The sequence below is a fragment of the Vidua macroura genome, chromosome 10 (assembly GCF_024509145.1).
Source record: "Vidua macroura isolate BioBank_ID:100142 chromosome 10, ASM2450914v1, whole genome shotgun sequence".
In the NCBI taxonomy this organism is placed as follows: domain Eukaryota; kingdom Metazoa; phylum Chordata; class Aves; order Passeriformes; family Viduidae; genus Vidua; species Vidua macroura.
In genome coordinates, this window is record NC_071580.1 from 3,294,622 (window position 1) to 3,315,848 (window position 21,227).

General features: G+C 40.2%; 1 protein-coding gene across 2 annotated transcripts; it reads right to left on the bottom strand.

Annotated features, from left to right (window-relative positions):
- Window positions 1-404: 404 nt before the first annotated feature.
- On the bottom strand, window positions 405-17,169 carry ZBBX (zinc finger B-box domain containing). 2 transcript variants are annotated; one of them, XM_053986893.1, is made up of 19 exons: window positions 17,018-17,169; window positions 16,761-16,823; window positions 16,583-16,650; window positions 13,211-13,298; window positions 12,600-12,713; window positions 11,334-11,427; window positions 10,207-10,255; window positions 9,960-10,066; window positions 7,588-7,756; window positions 6,611-6,731; window positions 5,974-6,104; window positions 5,660-5,763; window positions 5,234-5,337; window positions 4,622-4,653; window positions 3,944-4,221; window positions 3,150-3,309; window positions 2,445-2,600; window positions 1,327-1,465; window positions 405-616 (listed from the first exon to the last, which is right to left on the bottom strand). In XM_053986893.1, exons 4-19 carry the CDS (start codon window positions 13,276-13,278, stop codon window positions 541-543), a joined length of 1,902 nt encoding a protein of 633 aa, XP_053842868.1. In that variant the 5' UTR covers window positions 13,279-13,298; window positions 16,583-16,650; window positions 16,761-16,823; window positions 17,018-17,169; the 3' UTR covers window positions 405-540. The 2 variants fall into 2 exon arrangements, with proteins under 2 accessions (XP_053842868.1, XP_053842867.1); XM_053986892.1 differs by having other exon boundaries at window positions 16,918-17,169.
- Between the last annotated feature and the right edge of the window lie 4,058 nt (window positions 17,170-21,227).

A 21,227-nucleotide genomic window follows, 5' to 3' on the forward strand; every position in this document is an offset into this window, starting at 1 on the left:
TGAGCAGAGGTTTGCTGCTGGTCTGGGCTCCCTGCTGGAGTTAGAAGTGTGGCAGGAGAAGTTAAATGTACAGTGGAAAGCTGTTAAATTCTATTCTGCAAGGTGCAAGTCCCTCCTAAAACATCTGACAAAATGTACTTGACCTTAGAGACTCCTCCTGTGCTTCTCACCACAAACCTGATCATACAGAAACCCCAGTTTATCCCATTAATACCCCTGGTGTGGCACCTTCCAGCTTGGCCACATAAAACCACATTTGGAGACACAAAATTCCACCTGCAGGCAAGAAAACTTACAGTGAATTAAAAACAATAAATAAATCAATCCTAAAGAAAAGCAGCAAAAGAGAAATTCTTTTATTCTGTTATTCCTTCATAGTAATAATTTAAAAAGCCAAAACAAGGTATTTTCAAGAAGTTTTAATGACAGCTTTACAGAATATTCCTTAATAAATGATGTCTTGAGCAGAACTTAAAACACCTCTTGATCTTGTTGGTTGTGAACCATACAAAGGTGGAGACTGAACTGAGTTTTCCATGTTCACTGCAATGCCAGAACCTGCTGTTTGTCCTCCAGAACTGCTTCCTCAGCATCCATTTGGCTTTCCTCCCAGTCCCTTAAAAGAAACACACCCCAGTGATTTCCAGTGCCTCCAATTCCCCAAGTTCTCTGCTTTAAGCCTTGCTGACATATGTTCACATATGTTGAACTAAAAGGCACCAAAAAAAAAAATTTTACTGGAGATGTTGTCAGTACAAGCTACTCTAATTCAGCTTTTCCCTCAGTTTTTGTCCCAAATCTCTGAACCAGCTCTGATCACACAGCATGGAGTTCCCTTCAGTGCTCCTCTGACTCCTGCTGCTCAGGAGATCCCAGTAAAAAACCAGTGAGACACAGAACTTCAGGAACTTCCTTTTCTCCAGTCACCTCCTCAGTGTCCAAGGCAAAATAACAAATATATGGGGAGTTGGAGGTTTTTAGCTCACCTGCTGACAGCTGTTCAAAGCTACCTCACAACCCAAGAATGCAGATGATTTTTAAGAGATTTACCTCATAAATCTCAGTGCTAATGCATTGAAAAACCCACAATCCTCAAATTTATCATTTAGAGTCTAAACAACAAAATACACCCCTCAGTTCTGACTCTGAGCTGCCTGAGAAAGGGCTTAGAACACCAAGACACCAGACAGAGGTCATGCTGACTTTTGTAATTAACAGGTGATGCAAATTTAGAGAGTTAGGGCTGTTTTTATTTCAGTTCTGACATGGTTGGCATCTTGAATAATCTAAAATGCCATAACAACACAGCCAGCAAGTTGGATTTACCCAAAAATATCAAATGAGTCGTGGTCTTTCAGCTCCAGGGTGTTCTGCAAATCTGCATTTCCAGAGTTCTCCATGGCTCTGCTGGAGGAGGTTCCATCTTCACAAGATAGGCTGGAATGACTTTCAGGGCCTGAAATGTCTTAGGAGCAAATATGAACAAAAAGATGCAGTATCTCCACCACCAGCTTGAAAAAGCATTTAAAATATTGACAACAACTTGCCATTAAAAGTCTCAAACCAAGTCTAGCTAATGAAAAATATCACTACAAATTAAAATTGTACTTTCCAATATATTTGTAACTTTATTAACACCTATAAATTCACCACCTCGTACTTCAGAAGAATGTTTCAGAAAAGAAATACATGATTTAAGTATTCTGCACAATGCCACAAATTTTGTGTGAGGGGAGACACTGAATGATTGCAGAAAGCTCTAAAGTTTGGTTCCCTTTTTTTTTTTTAATTTAAACTAACATGAATAAAATATAGACCCTTTCCAATATTTTCCTGGGATTCAAAATTGACAGCTTCGATTTCTGCACACAACATTATTTAAATTAAAATGTCAACCTGGCTGCTCCTGATGTGAGAAATAATGTAGAGCTACATTTCTTGGGATGGAGACAGTTGAAATTGAGAAAGGTAACACAAAAGTGCAGATGGAGTTATTACTTGTGTCCCTGTTTCTTAGAGTTCATCTAATCAGACTTGCTTCTCCAGCAGGAAGAAATCCTTTATTAGATCACTCCCAAATTGTACCAGAGGCTACCAACACACAAATACAGAAACTTCTTCTAGAGGGTTTATTCCCTAAATGTTCAAGCTAAGAGAGGAGTAAAGGGCAGCAGCAGAAACTAAGCTAAATAAAAAGAATTCTTGGCGATAGCTGAACAGAGGTAATTTTTAACTCCAAAGCTTATTCAAACAAATCACTAACATACAAATTCACAAAGAAAACAACTAAAATAAAGCCTCCTCAAAAAAAAAAAAAAAAAAAAAAAACACACCAAAATACAAATACACAAATGAAGATATAAAAATGGCAAATTCAACAGTGTCTCCATTTTACACAATTAAAATTAACTCAATTAGCAGCTCAGAACTGTGGCTGTCCCTACCTGGCCATGGCATCCATGCTGCCATCAGATGAGAAAGTTGACTTTGAGCCTGGAAAGCATTTCCAGCTCTGCTCAGTTGACTTTCCAAGACACCTTGAACCACAGAGTCATCAGCATTTTCACTTAGGCTCCTCTCAGAAACCCACAGCCCATCTCCTGAAATCAACATTATTAGAGGAAATTATTTGCAGGTTTTCTGTTAATATGCATTTACTCTTCCTATTTTTTGCTGCACTTAATGTGTGAATTAAAGAAGCCACACAACAAATTTTTTTACAGATAAAAAGTTATATACAGATATACAATTGTTATATATAACAAACTAAAAGCCTGATTTCAAGTGAGATATTTAATCAAATTAATGGTGCTCACTTGTTGCCTCATATACACCATGAAAAGCAATAGGAACCTCATGGAACTCTGTCCTCAGGGGATATATTTACATAAATAATTCTATTTATAATATATATTTATATAGTATACATAATATTATATATAATCATATACAGTTTAATTACAATTATAAAGATTAAATTTATGGCACTAGATTTCCTCAAAGTAGGGAGTTTATTTTATCCTTGCCCAGCACCACTTATGTGGCATGACTGTCACCCTGAAGTGACTCTTAAAGCAAGCTGGATGGAAGGGAACTGGAAAAAGGTGATAAATATGTATAACTTTGAGGATTTATTCACACAACAGTACCTGGAAAAGGGATTTTCCTGTCCCTAGGGCTGGAGGCAGCAGCCAGGGAAGAAGGTGCCTCCAGCTTTTCTTGTTTAGGGTTTGCACCTAAAACAAAGAAACCTTCAAGTCCCTGATATGATGTAGAACCACATTTCTGTCTTTTGGCTACATCCTGTAACTTGAATAAAACAGAGAGATTACAAACAGGAAACTTTATAAATTATCCCTGAAAGTTAAGATCAATAAAATGCTCTTTTCATAGAACACAGACTGATTTTGACAGCCAGCTGTAATAGATATTCATGAGGATAATGTTTTTGCTCAAGACATGCTTTAAAATCCTAAAAACTTCTCATGTTGTGAAAGTTTGAGTCTGTTCTTTCATTAGGGACATGAAAAGCAGATTTTCTTTGAGTTCATTTTTGGGTACATAAAGGAAGGTGATCACTGTTTAACAATTTATCCAAATCAATGTCCCAACCTTTTCTATTTTTTTTTTCTTTTGATTTTATTTTCAGCAAATGAGGATCTGAATAATTTGTTAGATAAGACAGAGAACCATTCTTTGGTCATTCAGACAAGAGGTGAAGTACTGTTAATACAAACATGGGAAGAGCTGCTCCTCCTCCACCTTTTATGTCCGAGTTTGTTCTCTTTTCCTTTTTTTGAACATTTACAGAAAACTGGCACCACAAAGTGGAGCTTTTCATCCCCTACACATCAAATATGGCAGGCAGTGACAATCCCCTAAACCTCAAGCAGATAAAGCAACATCCCTAAGCTATTTAGCAATTAAAGACATCATAACTTACTGCTGAAGATTTTGTCAGTACAGGCAGGACCAAGCTCTGACTGCTGCAGACACTGCCCAGTTCCTGGGGCTCTCTCCTGCTCTCCTGCACTTCTGTCTCCAGGAGATCTCTGCTGCTCTTCAGTTCAGCCCCAATGAGATCTTTGCTCGCTCCTTCTGTGGGGTCAGAGATCTCCTCAGGAAGTTCACAGGAGCTCAGTGATCTTCTCCCAGCCTTTGGTTCAGCACTCTCCTCCTGCACTGCATTTATTTCAAGATCACTGCAGACAATCAGTTTTGCTATAGGAGTACAACAGAATCATGAAAATAGCAATACTTGTAATGAATATTAATTATAACCTGCAAAGCCACTATGTTTTCTTCATGAGCTTAAAATACAAAATTGCCATTAAAGCTAAAGAAAGGCAATTGTGTAAATTTAATAAAATTTCCTTAAAAACATCATGAAGTTTGAAATCCATCCTACCAGGCTGTGAATGATTCTAAGTTGGTTTTCTTTGTTGTACATGTTTATCCCAGTCCATCAAACTGTAATCAAATCAAATTGCCCAGAGAATGGGACATAATTTAATGACCTTTAATTATTTTTCAGCCCACTGTAGTTGACTACCCCAACCCATATGAGAATGATAAACTGAACACATTTATGTATTTTCAACAAAGAACTCTTCACATTTACCTTGAGAAATTTCTTTAGGAGAAACAGGATTTCTGTTGAGAGGAAAAAGTAAAAACTATTAAGTTTCAGCTGAGAAAGTTAAATGGAAAGAAGACTTTCCCAATCATACCCATTTCTTTTTTAAGGGGCTGGGTCTGTGTTGTTCTGGTCTGCAAATGCTGAGCTTTGATAGAGGAGGGGAAAAGACCAGAAGGATACAAAAAAGGAAACCAGGTCACAGTTAATCCAACAAATGTTGGGAGATCAGAAGAACTGCAGATGTATCAGTTATTGTTTTTGTCTGGAATTACAAGGTTATTTAAATAAGAGTATTTTCAATGTGCACAGCCCTGATCCATGGTAAAATCTGTAAGTGAGCTCCTGCTAAGGTAAGAGCTCAGAAAAGAGAATTTCACTAAAATTCAGGACAGGCAAATGCAAAGAAATGCATTTTACCCATATGTGTTAGGTTTTCAAAGTGATGCCTCTCTAGTTACAGACAATTAATATTCCTTAGTGGCTTTTTAAAACAGTGCACACTTAACGCAAATATAACTGCCTGCAAAGAAAGGCCTCCATTTCTTAGGAAATTTGGGATTATTTCCCTTCCCACAATCTCTGCATTTCTGGTACCTTCCACACTCCAGTGGGTCAGTTTTTCCTTGCTTATTCATCCCCACATTTCCAGTTTCCTCCACTGAAGAGTCTGAAGATTCTTTCAAGTCTTCACTCTGAGACTGAATAAAAAACAAAGACCCACACTCAGCAACAGATTAAAATTTTAAAAATAAACAAAACATCTAGGAGTGCTGAAAAGCTGCCAGACTTTATTTGTGTATAAATGCCATACAGTGCAGGTCCCTGAACACAACAGAAAAAAAAGTACAGGGAACTTTTGGAATGATCAATTTTCCACATTTCTATGGAAAATAAACAATGCACTGGTATTCTTCCTTATTGGAAGTTATTTAACTGTTGCTACTTTAAACATTTAACAGATCAAGACTTGAACAAATCAGTTCATTGTTGAGGCTCATGAAGTCCTTTATCAGTACTCACATCATCAAGGAACTCAATTTTCAAAGAGGACTCTGCATTTTCAGAAACAGTGTTGGATTCTTCAGCTCTATAAATAGATGCCCAGTATTTCTTCACCTCTTCATCTGTGAAATATAAACAATTTCATGCATTTCAGTTTTCCTGTTCAAAACAGACTCCAAATTGAAACCTTTTTATTCATTATAAAAAACCACAAATTTCTCCTTTTATTATTGCTGCTTTTTGCAAACTGGTTAAGAGGGGAAATGCTCAGCAATCAGAAAAGAAATCTCAAGGAAGAGGTATTTTAGACTGAATAAACAAATCTGTTACACCTGTTAACTCCTCAATGTCATCATCATCATCTCCTTGTCCCCCTCCTGCAGCCCCAGCTTGTTGAACACTCAAGGCTTGCACAGGCCTTGAATCTTTCATGCAACTTGCAAAAAATTGATCAACTGGAGTTCTGAAACAGGAAAAAAAAAATAAAAATCAATCTTAAAAAGCCATAGTTTAATATATCACAAAAAGAAAAAAAAGAAAAAACCCTACCAGCCTATTTACTGCAGCAGCATTAACTAACTCCTCCTACCTTCATTGAGGTGACTTTGCTGCTCAAGAACTCATAAAACAACTCTGCAGTGTCCACAAAAGAATCCTGAAAATTCCCTTTCTCTATAAAACCCCTGTAGCAAATTTCCCAAAATCAAGTAACCAAATATCATTGCCAGTCTTCAAATTCTACAATAAACTGATAGCAAAGAGAATCCCTCTATATGCTCCCTCTGCAGGAATTCTGAACTGTCAGGTGATCAAGTCTGGCTATAATCATTATTTTATTAAAATAAAGCTCCCTGTGTACACTCCCCTTAACTCTTGATAATATATCCAATATTTTAAAGGTTTAATCTGGATTTTTGTCAATTAGTTATTTCTGAATTCTTTCATTAGGAGCAGCAAATGCAACAATACCTTCTGTATTTCTTCAGCAGGAGTTTCTCCATGTAGCTCAGGCCATCCTTCTGGAATTCCACGTGGATGGGTTCCTTCAGGGCAGTAACATTGGTCTGTACCTCACAATTCCCCACAGCTTCTGTCAGAATTATTTAAAAAAAAATAGAGCTGTTTAGGTTTATAAATGTGCTCTTTACCTACATTATTCTTGAATGAACAACACATTTGGGTCTGTGCTTAGTTCAGTCTTTGCATAACTCCAAAATTTAAATGGCCAGCAATATTATATTTACGGAACACAGGCAGTAATGGGGGCAGCCATAAAAACTCATTTATTACAGACTGCACACTGGAGCCATAGAAGGAGTGGGGGGGATGGAAATCCATGACTCCACCCACAGAAAAGAAGAAAAAAAGGGAAAAAAAATCAGTTTAATATTATTTTGTACAAAAAGCCACAGAGAAAAAACACCATCCGTGGACTAGAGGAACAAGACACAGATTGGATTTGCACAAATTCAATCAGAACAGAGGAATTTTCCATATTTTTCCCTGCATACTTCAGCTGATTGCAGCTTTTCATTGGGACAAAGAAATATTAAGAGCCTGTGGAAGACAAGCAGAAAATGTACTTGGATAGAACACACAAAATCCTGAGCCCTGCACATTCCTTGCCTCAGTTTAAAACTGGTTTTATGTTTGAGCATTGCAGCTCATGCTGAAGTGCCACGTGAGACACAAAGCCATGGCAGGGTACAGGGACATGGGCTGGACGTGCTGGCCACTGCCAGAGATCATTACAAAAACTGAGCTAAACACTGCATATCATTAAAAAAAGCCTTCAGAGATGATTGTTATTAATAAAGGCACACCGAGAAAGAATAAAATGGGTTTTCTTAGCTTCACATAATATTTGCCTTCATTAATCTAAAACCTAACTCCCCCAAATGGCTCCTATTGTATTTAAAATGCCACAAAACCAGAACAAACCATACCTGATGGGACCTCACTGGCACACAGATCTCCTCCAGGATCACTTCCACCTTTTCTCCACTGAAGCAAAGCTTCCTGAAAAGCCTTTGCAGATGCCTTCTCATCAAAGGCACCACTCAGCAGCAATCCTCTGTCCTGTTTTCCAGGGCTTGCACAGGCTGATGCTGGTTCCTAAATCAGTTCCACAACATTACTGATAAAGCATTTCTGAGGAGCAGCAACATTTTTAGTGTCAGCTGTGGAACTGCAGCACTCACTTTCCTGGGCTCAGCTGAGCTACCTGGTAATCAAGATCACTCCTATTTTATGTGATCCTGCTCACAATTAACTGCAAAGATCTATCAAGAGCTAAATAAGCAAGACAAAGAAGTTTTTATTACCACACACACAAACTTTTAAAGGTTTCTGGTATCAGAGAGCAGTGGCCATGGACACCCACGTCCCAGGTTTTGGATCCAAAGCCATGGACACCACATCTCATGTACAGGAGGGATTAAATGAGGCATTTAATGCAGCATGTCTCATTTAAAGGAATTTATGAGCTATGTGCTTTACTAATGAAGAGCTGCTTATTGAAGCTTCCCAGTGGACAGGGGCACATCTGGAGAGGTCAGCAAGAGGAAAATGGTCATTTAAGGGGCTACCTGGGCTAGCCATTAATACAGCAGTCCAGGGAAGTCCAAACTGTAATTGATGAGATTGACTGAAAACAGCAACAAAAGGAGAAAAACAGTCCTACACTGGGACTTTAGTGATTTTTCAACCTTTATTAGAAGAAAATTAATGTGAAAGGTTTTCATTACCAACTCTTGGATGATTATCAAGCAAAACCACGAAATAATTCATGTATTTATGGGAAAGACCCTTTGTCTACACATTCTCCAAGTGAGGGACCTGCTTTTACTACAACAAAGTAGCAAAGGCACAGGCAGAAAGACGAGAGTCAAACATCAGCAGCCTCTACACAATCGGGATGTTTTCCCAACCCCTTCTTTCCACCTGCCCTACGCTGCTTTAACTGATCCAGGGGCTGGTTGCACATCCAATGGCACTTGTGAGTTGCACAAGCAATAAACGGTGGCTGTTAAAGGTGTCGGTGTCTGCACGTCCAGGGCATTCCCCGATCCTCCCACCGCAACGCAGGCACCAAGCTCCCTGTGTGAACACGGCATCAGCAGGGAACAACTCGAGCGAGTCGCAGCTCGATTCCCCACAGCAGCACGGATTTCCAGACGCATTATCCCTGCGGCTCACTCCCTGCCAGCCCGGGGATCCCCCGGGATGCGGGAGCGCTCCGGGATGCGGGGCGGATGGAGCGTCCCGCGGGGGCGCAGCGCCCTCGGGCGGCGATCCCCGGCACTGCAGCCGCCCCGGCGCTCCGGGCCCGGCCGGGCTCGTCCCCCGGGGCCGGGATCGCTCCCTAAAAACCGCTGGAAAAAAAGCAAAACGCGCACGATCTGCGCCGTTGGGAGTGTGCGGAGTTCTTTGATCCGTGAGCGTTAATGAAATTGGGAGCACGGAAGCAAAATCGCTGGCAAGTTATCTTAAATGCCAAGTCCGCACGTGGTTTTCCCCCAAAGGAAAAGCATTACAAAGACACACACAAAATATCAGTTCCTTTTGAGGGTTAACAGCTCCAACTGGTTTAATGAAACAATGGAAATAAATCACATCATGTATTAGAGGTTGGGGAGGGGGATCTCTCTAAGAGAGATGATAACTTTTAAAATAAAAATGTTATTTTCTTAGTCAACAGTGGAACTTACCTATTCACATAAATTACTTTAGAATCGAGTTGTATGAAGCTACACCACACTTTGGAGGCTGGGTTTCCTATTTATTATTTGTTTCCTATTTCCTACTTGCTAAAAAGCAAAAATACCCTTATTAAGTAGAAATCACCTCATACTTGATAATAGAAATTTCCACTCTAACACAGCCAAAAGGAGCCAGCTTGAAAATCAGTCAGAATTCAACACATGCCCAGGGATTTATGTAAGGATTTAAAATTACAAAACATTCATGGATCACTTAATTTTGGCCCCTTTGCCTTTTACTTTAATCACAGAGAACTGTTCTTTAGTTAAGGATGAGATCAGCCTCCTTCAGCCATGGCCACATGCTGGGCAAGTTAATAAAAACACAGTTTAAAAAAATTCTTTCACTGTTACCAGTTAAAGAAGTGGTCACAGTTCTGATAACAGAACCATTTAATCTGTTTCCCTGCATCCAGGGAGATCAGTCTGTAAAATTTCTCTTTACTTTACGGGCACTAAGTAATTATCAGAGAGAGAAAGGAAAATGTGTGTCTACATACTGACAAAAAAATTCTACACACATTCAATTGAGAGTTATTTTTAATCCATTTACTTACCAGCAGCTCACTCTTAATTTCAGGTGGTCTACAGGCCATCCCCTTCACTCCCAATTTTTCATGAGCTACATTTCCTCTTTCAGGTTTAACTGTTTTTTTCACTGGCTCTGAAACAAAAAAGCCCAAAAAACTCAACTAATCCAGTGTTCCACTCATTGATTTCTTCACTGTTTAATTGCAGCAACCTCTAAGAAGCAACAATCTATCAGAAGTTTGAGTTTTATTTGGTTAAGAAAGATGCCTTTACCTTGAATCTGTTTCTTGAGTACTTGCAACTTCACTTTTTCTGGAGAAAGCTAGAGGAAAGAATATTTACATATATGTGTATAAGGTTCTAATGCTAATGACTCAAGAGTAACTTGTACAGAGTGAAAATGCTTTTAGGGAAATAGCAGGGCATGCATTTAAAGAGAAAACCCCATGGAGTGCTCATGACAGCCATGAAGCCCAGGACCAGTTTCCCTCCCCAGACATGAAACACCCCCCACGTGACCCTTCCATGATCTAAAATCACAGTAATTCATAATTTTCAGCATTTCTGCTCCTCAGTTTTCCCCTGCAGAGTTCACCCTGCAGCCTCATTGCTCCTCACTCATCCCTTATTTTGCCATTTTAAAAATTCTGCCCCGTTCATCTCCTCAGCCACCCCAGCTGAAACCTCGAGTCTTTGAAGCAGCAACAGCTCCGAGTTCCTTGTCTGAGAGAAGGGGGAAGGGAAAGAGGTGGGTAAAGAAAAAACCTTTTCATTCTGATCCTCTCCTCTCACAGACAAGGAGGCAATTTTATTGAGTTCTTATTTTCTGCCAGTTTTAAAAAAAAATTGCTAGACTTTTTCAAAAGAGGATAAGTACCCCATTTGTACATACTGAAAAGAAAACAGATTTTTCAAAGATTTAGCAGGAAAGTTCTACATCCCTTCTTTTAGGTCTGAGCAAGGATGTCAGAGAAGAAGAGTCAATATAACTGAGTTAAAGAAAAGAGTTTAACAGTGGTGTATTTTATCTGGGAAGACAGAGAATTTGCACTCAAATTTTCACCCAAAGCTTTTCAGTATTTCAGATCCATCGTGGGCACCAGCCAGCCAAAGGACAGGCTCCTGATGACTTCCACCACTACCAGTGCCACTCTTACAGGATTAAATCTGTAGGAGCAGGGATAATTTGCTGTTCATTGCAACTGAAACCCCAACAAAACTTGATGTTCCTCCAGCTCAAAGGGACTCAGAAGCTTGGCACGGAAAAAATAAGCAGTCAGGAATTTTACTCAGATGGGGCTTAACCTTTTGGTTTTACAGTATTTGAATTTTTCCTGTTCTGCAACATAAATCCAGTACTAAATCTTGTTTTACTTTAAATAACAAATATGGTTTCCTACCTTCTTCCTGTTGTCATTATTTTGTGCCACAGCTCGGGCTTGGGGGGTCCTTGGTCCTGCCTGCCCAGATTTCCAGTGGTAAGCACCTAACTTCCTACAAACCAAGGCAAGAAAAAACTTCAGAATTCAGCCTTTGGCAAGCAAGAGAAGCATAAAATTTTTCCTTCAGCTTGTTAAATATGAACAAAGCACCACAAAAATAAAATTTTTGTGTATAGGACAATCAATTCCTCAAAGCACAAATACTCCCTTCCATTGAAATCTGCTTCAAATCCACTTTAAAAGCAGTAAATACAACAAATCTGTGAGAAAGTACTTATTTTTAAACCATTAAATTGGTCCAAGTTTTTAAATTAAAAAAAAAAAATCTTATCAATTCTCAAAGGTTGTTTTCAGAAGAACAAAAACAAAAGTACATTTTGTGTGAGCCTTCATTGTCCCAGTTTACTGCAGGACTTGATCCAGCCCTGCTAAAAATGCAGAACTCTCAGATCCTTTCCAGCCCAAACCACTCCATGATTGCAGTGCTGCAAATGCCAAAGCCTCCTGTCCTTCGAGCTCAGCACAGCAACCCTATCAGGGGCTGCAGGTACAGGGCCTTGAGAACAAAACAGAATAGCACAGAGACAAAAGTGTCACACATCCCCTGGAAAACACTGCCCCAGCAGCTCAGGGCAGGGCCCACAGAGCTGCCAACAGCTCAGCAGCACCAAGGGATCCAAATCCAAGGCACCTGCAGTCCCAGGGACAAACACAGCAGGCAGAAACTCAAGGAAAAGCAAGCACATGTTGCAGGAATTTGCCAACAGAGTGACTCAGATTTAAACTGCACCCCAGCATTTGTCTCTTTACACTGTGCCTGGTTCCAAGCCCTGTTTGCCAGCATGCAGGAAAGGCCTCTCTGGGAGGCCACAAAAATGTAAAAGGGAATCAAAATTAACAACAGCATCCTCTGCAGAAACATCAGAAATAAACAAGGGTGCAGGAGAAACTACTCTGTCTCCTGCTTGAAAACTAAGGGGGCAAATCCAGTCAGGGGAAAAAGGGAAAAGAGAGAATAAGTGAGGAAAACAGATCAAATATATGAGAGTTTCAAATTAACAAAGTCATAGGGAAGCAAGTTTAACATTGGGAAGAATGATTGGAGAGAGGGGACTGAATATAATTGTGAATTCCAAACTTCACATGAGATCCCATGTGGGGAGTTGGAGGTGGGAAGGGAACATCTCATTGGATTCCTTTTTTCCAAAGAGAAACTGAACCTACCTCCTCTCTTCTTTTTCTCTGCTCATGTTTGACTGCAGCTGCAATAATCTTCTCTCCATCTCTTTGTTTTCTGTTTCTAACTGAGCTTTCTCCAACTGCAATTCCTTGACAGTTCTGGAGGAAATAGTGAAATATTTGTTAGAAGTCACCTGGAAGTCAGTAAGGTACCTGAAGGAGTTTAAAGCAGAAAAACAGAAGCTGGAAAATTTCTCATTACAGCCACGTCCCTCCTTTATTCTCCCAGCAGGGCTGAAAACAGCTCTGGAAAATTTAGGACAAGTCAAGTGCAAATTCCAACCAAAAAACTGATACAACTGTGTCTGTACTCAGAGAGGTTTGGGGTTTAATTATATTAAAATAAACAATCCACTGATTTCTTTAGTATGCTTGTATTATCCAGTGGACACACAGGGTTATAAAACCTTTAACTTAATCAGGAAGTAGATTAAAGCCTGAGGAAAGAAAGGTTTGTGGATAAAAGCATAGGGAAAATGCTACAAAAGAAACACATCATGATTCTTGTTCTTCCATTCTTCTAGTTAATGTTGCATTAAAACTTATTAAAAATTATGAAAACACATCTCAATCCCAATTAGATTGAATGCACTTACTTTGTTTTTAATCTCACTGAGGTTCCAGCTTTGGAGCCTGGGAGAATTACAAAATCATTGACATCCATGATGCCCAGTATAACCTCTCCTAAAAAAAGAGAATTTCAATGATTTAGAGTTAGGAACCTGTTGAAATGGGAATTTGATTGAAATAAAACAGTAAAAAACTCATTACACATCCAAAAATATTCATATATAGAGGGAAATGGAGCACAAAACTTGTTTATATGAAGTGCCAATAAAATCCTAGAGCAACTCAAAATTAAATTTAACTGGGAAAAAACCCCTTTTTTATTACATTTATGATACCAGGGAAAAGATTTCCTTGGCTGTTTCATTTGGGCAATTCCCTAAAGTTCATGTGCAAGCAGATTAATATTAACTAAAACACAGTTTTCTTGAACCAAACCCATAGAAAGCACCAAGAAGGAGAAAATTGTACCAGTGGCTATGCAGTCAAACCATCTCACTTGATTTGGGAAGATAAATTCCTTCTGTCACAGACAAATTGATACAAAGGAACACAATAACTCACAGAGCAGAGTTAATCCCTCCTCTCAAGACTTCAGTGGTATTTCAAATAGTTTGGGTTTTTTTTTTTGTTTGTTTTTTTTTTTTTTTTTTTTTTTAATCGAGGTTGTAAAATAAAATACTCTTCCTAAAAGCAAATTCATACAGCAGAGGGTTTACATGGAAGGTGAACATCCAGAGCCTTGCTGGGCTGGAATGTTTGTGGGATAGCTGCAGCTCGGTGCAAAACTGGGCATTTCCCGCTGCTGCTGGAAATAATGGAAAAAGAATGGGATAATGGATAATAAATTGACAGTGCAGAGACTGCCAGGGTGCTTGGAAACTCTTCTGCAGCTGGTGGATCTCAGCTTCCTGGGGAGAGCAGGACCTGGGAAGTGATAAGGATTGGAAATGTCCCAGATGGAAAAGTGCCTGTTCACAGGTAAACCTGAAATTGAGCATTAATACAGATAAAGTGTGCCCAAATATCTCCTCCCATGAGGCCAAACACGCCAATGGCATGTGGAGGTTAAAACACCTGGTGCCACAGAACCTGAAATGAAATATTTCAGTGCTGACAAAGCATCAGATTTGTGCACAAAACATATTTCTTAGTGTGTCAGAAAACCCAAGCACTCAATTCTAACACCATTTCAAAACAGTTATTCCTTTATCACTTTCCACAATAAAAGAAGATTTTATTCATTTCAAACAGAAGAAAGTTTTCCTCTTGGCTAATGTGAGCTGGCAGGAGCAGCACAGCTGGACAGAAGGAGGTCACACACTGGATTTGGTGGGCCCAAAGGTTATTTAATAGTAAAAACAGAGGCAAATGACACAGATCAGCTGAGTAAGCTCAAGGAGAGAAAGTAGTTAATAAAAAAATACCATTTATACAAGTTAACTTTAACATATTCCACTGAAAGCAAATATTTAAAGGGATAACTTAAAAATGTGGTAATATCGGGAGATAAATATCAGAGATGCTGTGTGAGAATATTAGAGATAAAAAGCCCTACAGAGTTTCAGGAACACTGGGTGGGGAAAAACAGCATCAAACTGTAGAAACAGGGGATAGAGATAGACAGTGATCAACCCCCTGAATTATTCTGAGAAAACACAGGAATTCATTGAACAGCATAATCCTGTGTGGGATAAAAACAACTGTTAAACTGAGTCTGGAAGAGTAAAAGTTAAAGAAATCCCCTGGGGAAATGCACACCCTGAAATATCCCTGAGCTGGGCCCTCAGAGCTGCCGGGGAAGTGCAGCAAAGGCAATCCCAAACTCCTCAGAAACAGCCTTGGAATTTAAATACACAGAGGAGTTCCCTCTTTCTGTCTGGTTTTTGTTTAATGAATCCCTCTTCTCTCTCTACTAGGCAACACAATTTGCCAGCGAGGCAAACACTACAGCAACTCATCAACATAAATAAATCAGGCACTAATTAGCCACATCCTTTCTGCCTGCTCCTCTGCCACACTGGTACTCAAATTTCATCATTCCAGCAGGTTTCTCTGTGCTGATAATGGATGTACAGTTAAAAGTAACAAACCAAAAAGTGCTGTTCAGGCTAAACAAAATTTGAGTCAACTTGAAAGACTACATAGCTAAATAAACCCAAATTCCACATAGCCTGTACACCAGCTTAGCTCAAGTCTCTTCCTAATCAATTTAAAGGCAAGTTTATAACTTACAGACAGCTGAAGATGGGTTTATTTCACACTACAAGAGTTTAACCAGGGCAAATTCCAACAGCTTCCTCACATCAATAAACCCATCAAATCCAAAGGGATGCTACTGTCCATGCAACAGCTGGCATCCCATTATCAACACCATGAACTTGAATTTCATGCTGCACTAAGTACCACCTTACCAATACTTCAAACCAAATTATTTCCTTTGAAGAATTATTCCAAGTGCAATAAAGAGTTTGTCTGTCATCACTCCTCACCCATTTGCTGCTAACTACAATGACTGAGACTTCTGGTCCTTCCAAACACTTAATATTATGCTAGCTACTTTAAAGAAAGAGGAAAAAGAATGACACTAAAAAGATAAGAAAATAATTACACAGAGACTTTAATTCAGGTATGCTGAAATAATTCCAGCCTTTCAGAATAAATTCATATTCTCCATGCCCCAATATCTGAGACACCAACCATTTCAAACTCCATTTTTTTTTTATTTTTAAACCAATTACCCATTTCTACGTGTAACACTCTGCAACACACATAAAGTCAGATCAGGAAAACATGAAACTAGCTAAATACCACTTTCCCTCAGTCCTTTTACCATATTTTGCAATTTCACCACACTTTGGAAAGGTGCATTATCTTGGTAACTCTACAAACGCAACACTTCTTTCTATGCTTTGCATATCTTCACTGTTGTGGTGGTTTGAAACAGCTTGGGTTTCAGTTAAGGGAAAAAATTACAACAGTTAAGGAAAAAAAAAAAAAACACAGTCAACAACTACAACTGTTTAACCAAGAAGTGTAATTTCAGCTGTATTGTAAATAATTTCAAACACAAAGGCCGTGAGCAGGAGGGTGTAAGCCTTTCCGCACAGTCTACTGAAAAAAAAGAAAAAGAAAAAAAAAAAAAAAACAAAAAAAAAAAACACCTGGACAAAACCCAGAAAAAAGCCAAACCACGTTACAAAGCACGCTTCTCAAGAGAAAATCCTTCTTACCCACACTATGGAGATACAGTCACTGCCCTGCGAGGTGCAGCAGCTCTGCGCCAAGCAGAGCAGGGGAAAATAAAAAAGCAGGTGGGGTGATAAATAAGAGATAAGGTGATAAATAACAGACACGGTGACAAACAACAGGTGGATAATGGCAGCAGAGTCAGAACTTGCCTTTACAGCTCCTCTCAAGGCCCGATGTGGGATGGGTTTGCGGGTTGTACTCGGTCCCGACGGGCGCTCTGGGGAAAGGGCAGACATGAAATAAACGTGTAAAAAGTCCCGCAGTAAAGCGTGGGGTTGTTGAGGGTTTGTTTTGTTTTGTTTTGTTTTGTTTTTTTTCTTTCATTACCGGTGTATTTTAAAGCTTGATGAAAACTCAGCGGGGCGGGGAAGAACTGCCCGGAACTGTAACCTAAAACCAGAAAGGCGTGAGAGGGGCAATGAAGAGAACAGTGCCAGGGCCGGGCGGCCGGGCACCGTTCTGGGGGCATTTACACAACGCACACGTGCCCCGGGTGCTCTCAGCCCTCCTTGGGCACGGGCTGCGCCAGGGACGCGCCCGCCGGCCGGGAGCCTCGGCTCCGGGGGGGAACTCGCAGGGCTCACCCCGGCGGGGGCTGAGGGGGCGCTGGAGGGGAGCTGAGGGCTCTCCCGGCGCGGGCTGTCGCTGTCCCGGGGGCTGTCGCTGCCCCAGGGGCTGTCGCTGTCCCGGGGGCTGTCGCTGTCCCTGTCCCTGTCCGGGTCCCTGTGGCGCTCCCGGCCCCGCCGCCCCTCGGTCCCTGAGCGCGGCGCCGTTGCCATGGCAGCGCGGGAGCGGCCATTGGGCGCCGCCGTGCTGGGGGGACAAGGGGAGAAGACGATTCCGTGCCGGGGGCGCGGAGCTCGGCTGAGGGCAGAGCTTCATTTTGCACAGAAGCGCGGGTTAGGCTGGGTTGGAAGGGACGTTAAAGATTATCCAGTGCCGCCTCTGCCATGGCGGGGATACCTTGCACTTGTTGCTGCCAGCCCCGCCCGGCCTGGCCTTGGACACTTCCAGGGATGGGGCAGCCGCGGCCGCTGTGGGCGCGCTGTGCCCGGGCCTCGCCACCCTCACAGGGGACAGCTCCCTCCTTATCTAAACCTGCCCTCCGCCAGTTTAAAACCATTGTCCCTTGTCCTGTCGCTCCAGGCCCTTCTAAATACTCCCTCTCCCTCCTTTTAATGAGCCCCGTCCCATCTCATTCCAACCTTTATTGCCGAACTTCTCAAAACATCCCCCTGTTCGTCTTTGAATGCACGCTTTTCTATGGTTTCGCTTTAACGTATTATTTATTCGCCACTCTGGAGGAAGCAATCTGCTCTTCCCGCTCACTTAGTGCCGTGCTTAAAGTAGCTAAAATCTAAATCAACCTCGCTGAGCACAAGGACGCTTCAAATGGCTTTTTTTACAAGTTATCCCATTATCCACACTAACCTTTAGTTAGTGCTCAGGAGCCACTGAGCTAAACATCCTCGTGATGTTTAATTTTTCACAAAAGCTCGATTTATGCCCACCCTGTAGATCTGTGCAGCTGTAGATCCATGCATCACACCTGGGCTCTTCCACAGCAGGAATTTGTGTCTCTGCCAATAAATGATAATTCCCATGCCTCCCCTTCAAAGGATACCTGGAGTGCACGGCAATATTCGAGTTTTTGTCGGTTATGTTGTTGCAGTTTATTTGCTTCGAGTCTTGTCCTTCCAACTTTGGTGGCTTGACCGTTATTTATAATTGATGCTCCTTTAGGGGATAAAGCCTCCACAGAAGAGCTGGAGTTTCAATAAAAAGCACTCCATGATCCAAGCCAGGATTTAATAAGGACAAAGTATTATCTCTTTGAAATTTATGCACTCTAAGCTGTATTTCATTTGGCAAATTTGCATTTGTCCCATATGTATTCAGGCTAGGAGGCACACAATAACTTTCACCCGTTTTTCTTCACTATATAATCTGTCTGGCAGAAATTTTCCTTCATCATCCTGGTTACAGCACAGTTTTCAAGATTTTTTTTACTCTGACAGGCAATTTGAGTGGAGAGCCTGTGGAAACACATATGGATTTATGGATTTTTTGATCTTGAGAAGGAACTCAAGTAGTTTGCATAATGTGTAATCAACCTGAAAATATTCTGTATTCTGGACCTTGCCTGGAGTATTCTTTTGTAGCATAATATGTATTTCCTGTAGGAAAATCATGTTCTTAGTAGCCAGATGAATGCAGGTTTTAATATTCTATAATAATGCCTTACTGAAAGGCATCCCATTGTACATGGGATACTTATCTGTTCTTTTCACACTGTTCTACATAAATGATGTTACAATACTCTACTTTTAATTATGACATTTCTGCTAGGAAAAAAATGCAATTTTAGATGTAAGATAATTTCCTGCAGAAAAATTGGCACTCAGCATCCCAAACTTAAATGATTCATACTGATTTTGTGACCTTTGGATCGAGGACCTCAGCTGGAAGAGCATCAAGAGCCAGTTTTGTTGAGGTTTAGATCTACATGCATGGGAGATGAAGTAATGCAGGGTTTGATGCTGGCATTCTCTACATAATCATATTTATAATTAGATTATTTAACTTCCAGCCATTTTATGTGTCTCCTCCGATGCCCAGTTGTATTTTTTGTTTTGTTTACCAAGATCTGATTCTCATAAACGTAATTCCCTATTTTTGCAATCAGCTTTCACAAATGTAGATCACACAAAGAAGTCAGTGCTTGCCTGATTTCTCCCAGAGTCACTTTTATTGGAAGTAAACTTGAAGTTTATAAAGAAAATAAAAACTGAAATTCAGCTCAGATCCATCTGGTGGAGTTGTACTATAAGTTATAAACCTTCTGTTGCCATTCTCTTCCTTTGTTCTCATACTGCTCCTGACAAAAATGAACCAGATTTATTAACTTTGTGGAGCTTTTCATCCATATTAAAATATTTTTAAATGTTTTTGAAGCTCTGTCTTTATAGCCACTGTTAGAAAGAACTCCTGAGCACAGAGGTGACTGAGGGACTGACCAAGAGTGGCTTTTAGGGGCTTGTACCTACCCACATTCCTACTTTGATTTGCAATCCCTTATATTTGTTTCAGGCTTTAGCTGAGTCTCCAGATCAAAATTTCTGAGCTTGCAGGGCTATGAGTTAGATTAATACTGGGAATGAAGAATAATCAGGAAATATAATTTAATTTTTTCCAAGCTGCCTTTGATCACTTTTCACAAACTTTCACGCAGTTCAAATTCCACTTCCATGATCATTTACCAAAGGCCAGTTTTAGAATCTCATAAACCAGGATCTGCAGGAAATGAACTTTCAATTTGCTCTGGAACTGCCTGTTCTTATGACCAGGCAAGAAATAGAAGTAACATCATTTTACTTACCTGATGACTTTCAATAAATACACTTTCAATAAAAGCAAGGTATTTTTAGTCCTCAAGAGGAGATTGTGTTACTTATTAGTGGTGAATTATTTGCTGCATTCTGTCCATACAGCAAGAACCTTGTTTTCCCTCTTCCTCCCTTGTTTTTGGCTGCAGAGGCATATTTGGAATGACAGCTACCAATCAGATGAAGATGTTTTACCTTTCATCACATTTGATCCCATTTAAGATGGTTTGGAGTATTAAAACTATTTAAATTCAGGGAGACCCTGGACAGCTTCCTCCCTTTTGGTTGATAGGAAAGGGCTAATTAAGTCCATTGGGGAGCAAAATTCAAGCAGGGTTTGATTTACTGCCAACATTTTCCTTCACACTTCCCTGAGAAACACATGAAATTGCCATGTTCAGTAATTTTTCATAAAAAAAAAAAATTTCCTTGTTCAGCCAGAGCTCCTGGTTTGATCACAAACCTTGGGCTCAGCCAAGCACAGGCAGAAATGAACTCAACACCTCCAAGCATCAGAATTTCCCTGATGAAAAGAAAAGTGTTCACCTCGAGGTGTGCAGTGCAGACCAGGCCACTCATTTGTGCCTTGAGCTAAAAACACACGGTGCCTTTATTGGCTCTGCTTGACCCAAAACTCGACCAAAAGTACCCAAAATTGGAGCCAAGTTGGGAGTTTTCTGTGAGGCAAGGTGATTTTCAGGTTTCGTGACCACGTTTCAGGCTCTGTGACCTGCAGCCTGCACATCTGAAGGTAAAGAAGGCTGATACCTCCAAGGAAAAGCACTTTGCAGTGATAAATGGGAGGATTATTTCCAGTGAATACAACTGCTGGGTAGTGTTTTATTTGTTCACTTTATGAGGATAAAAAAAAATGAACTCCTTTCAAGCCATTCAGGTTTAAGACAGGCTTTATCTCCCTGGTTGGAGGGAAAGATTAGCACTTATTAGAGCTTCATCTTAATGATATCCATTTATAAATAGGGCTTCAAATTGTCTAAAGTATTTAAACACGATGAAATGTAAAGACTTAAGACAGCTGAAGTCTTTAGAGAGAGAAAAAAAAACTGAAAACCTGAAGATTTATCTACAAAGATTAAAGCAGCTTTAATGGCAAAGCCCTAAAAAAAGAAAAGAAAATATCAGGAGAAGGAAAATGGAAGCTTTTGCTGTGTCTGTCTGTACAAGGCAAATTGAGTTATAGATATGGTAAAACGGCTTAAGAAATTATAAAAATGTAACCATTTAGCTGCTATTTCATAGCCAAAGACATCACAACTGTTTACCTTTGTCTAATCCTTTGTTTTTCTGAATCTTTAGACAGTCTTCGCTTTTGTACAAAAGACTGCTAATGCATTGAGGCATTTTCAGGTTTTAAAAATTGTTTTGTTTTGTTTTTTTTCCCTGTAGG

Coding starts and splice junctions, on each gene's coding strand:
- ZBBX (XM_053986893.1), bottom strand. CDS start 13,278: ATGGATGTCAATGATTTTGTAATTCTCCCAGGCTCCAAAGCTGGAACC. Junction 11,428..12,599: donor AGAGAAAAAGAAGAGAGGAG/GTAGGTTCAGTT, acceptor CTTGGTTTGTAG/GAAGTTAGGTGCTTACCACT. Junction 10,256..11,333: donor ATAATGACAACAGGAAGAAG/GTAGGAAACCAT, acceptor TCTTTCCTCTAG/CTTTCTCCAGAAAAAGTGAA.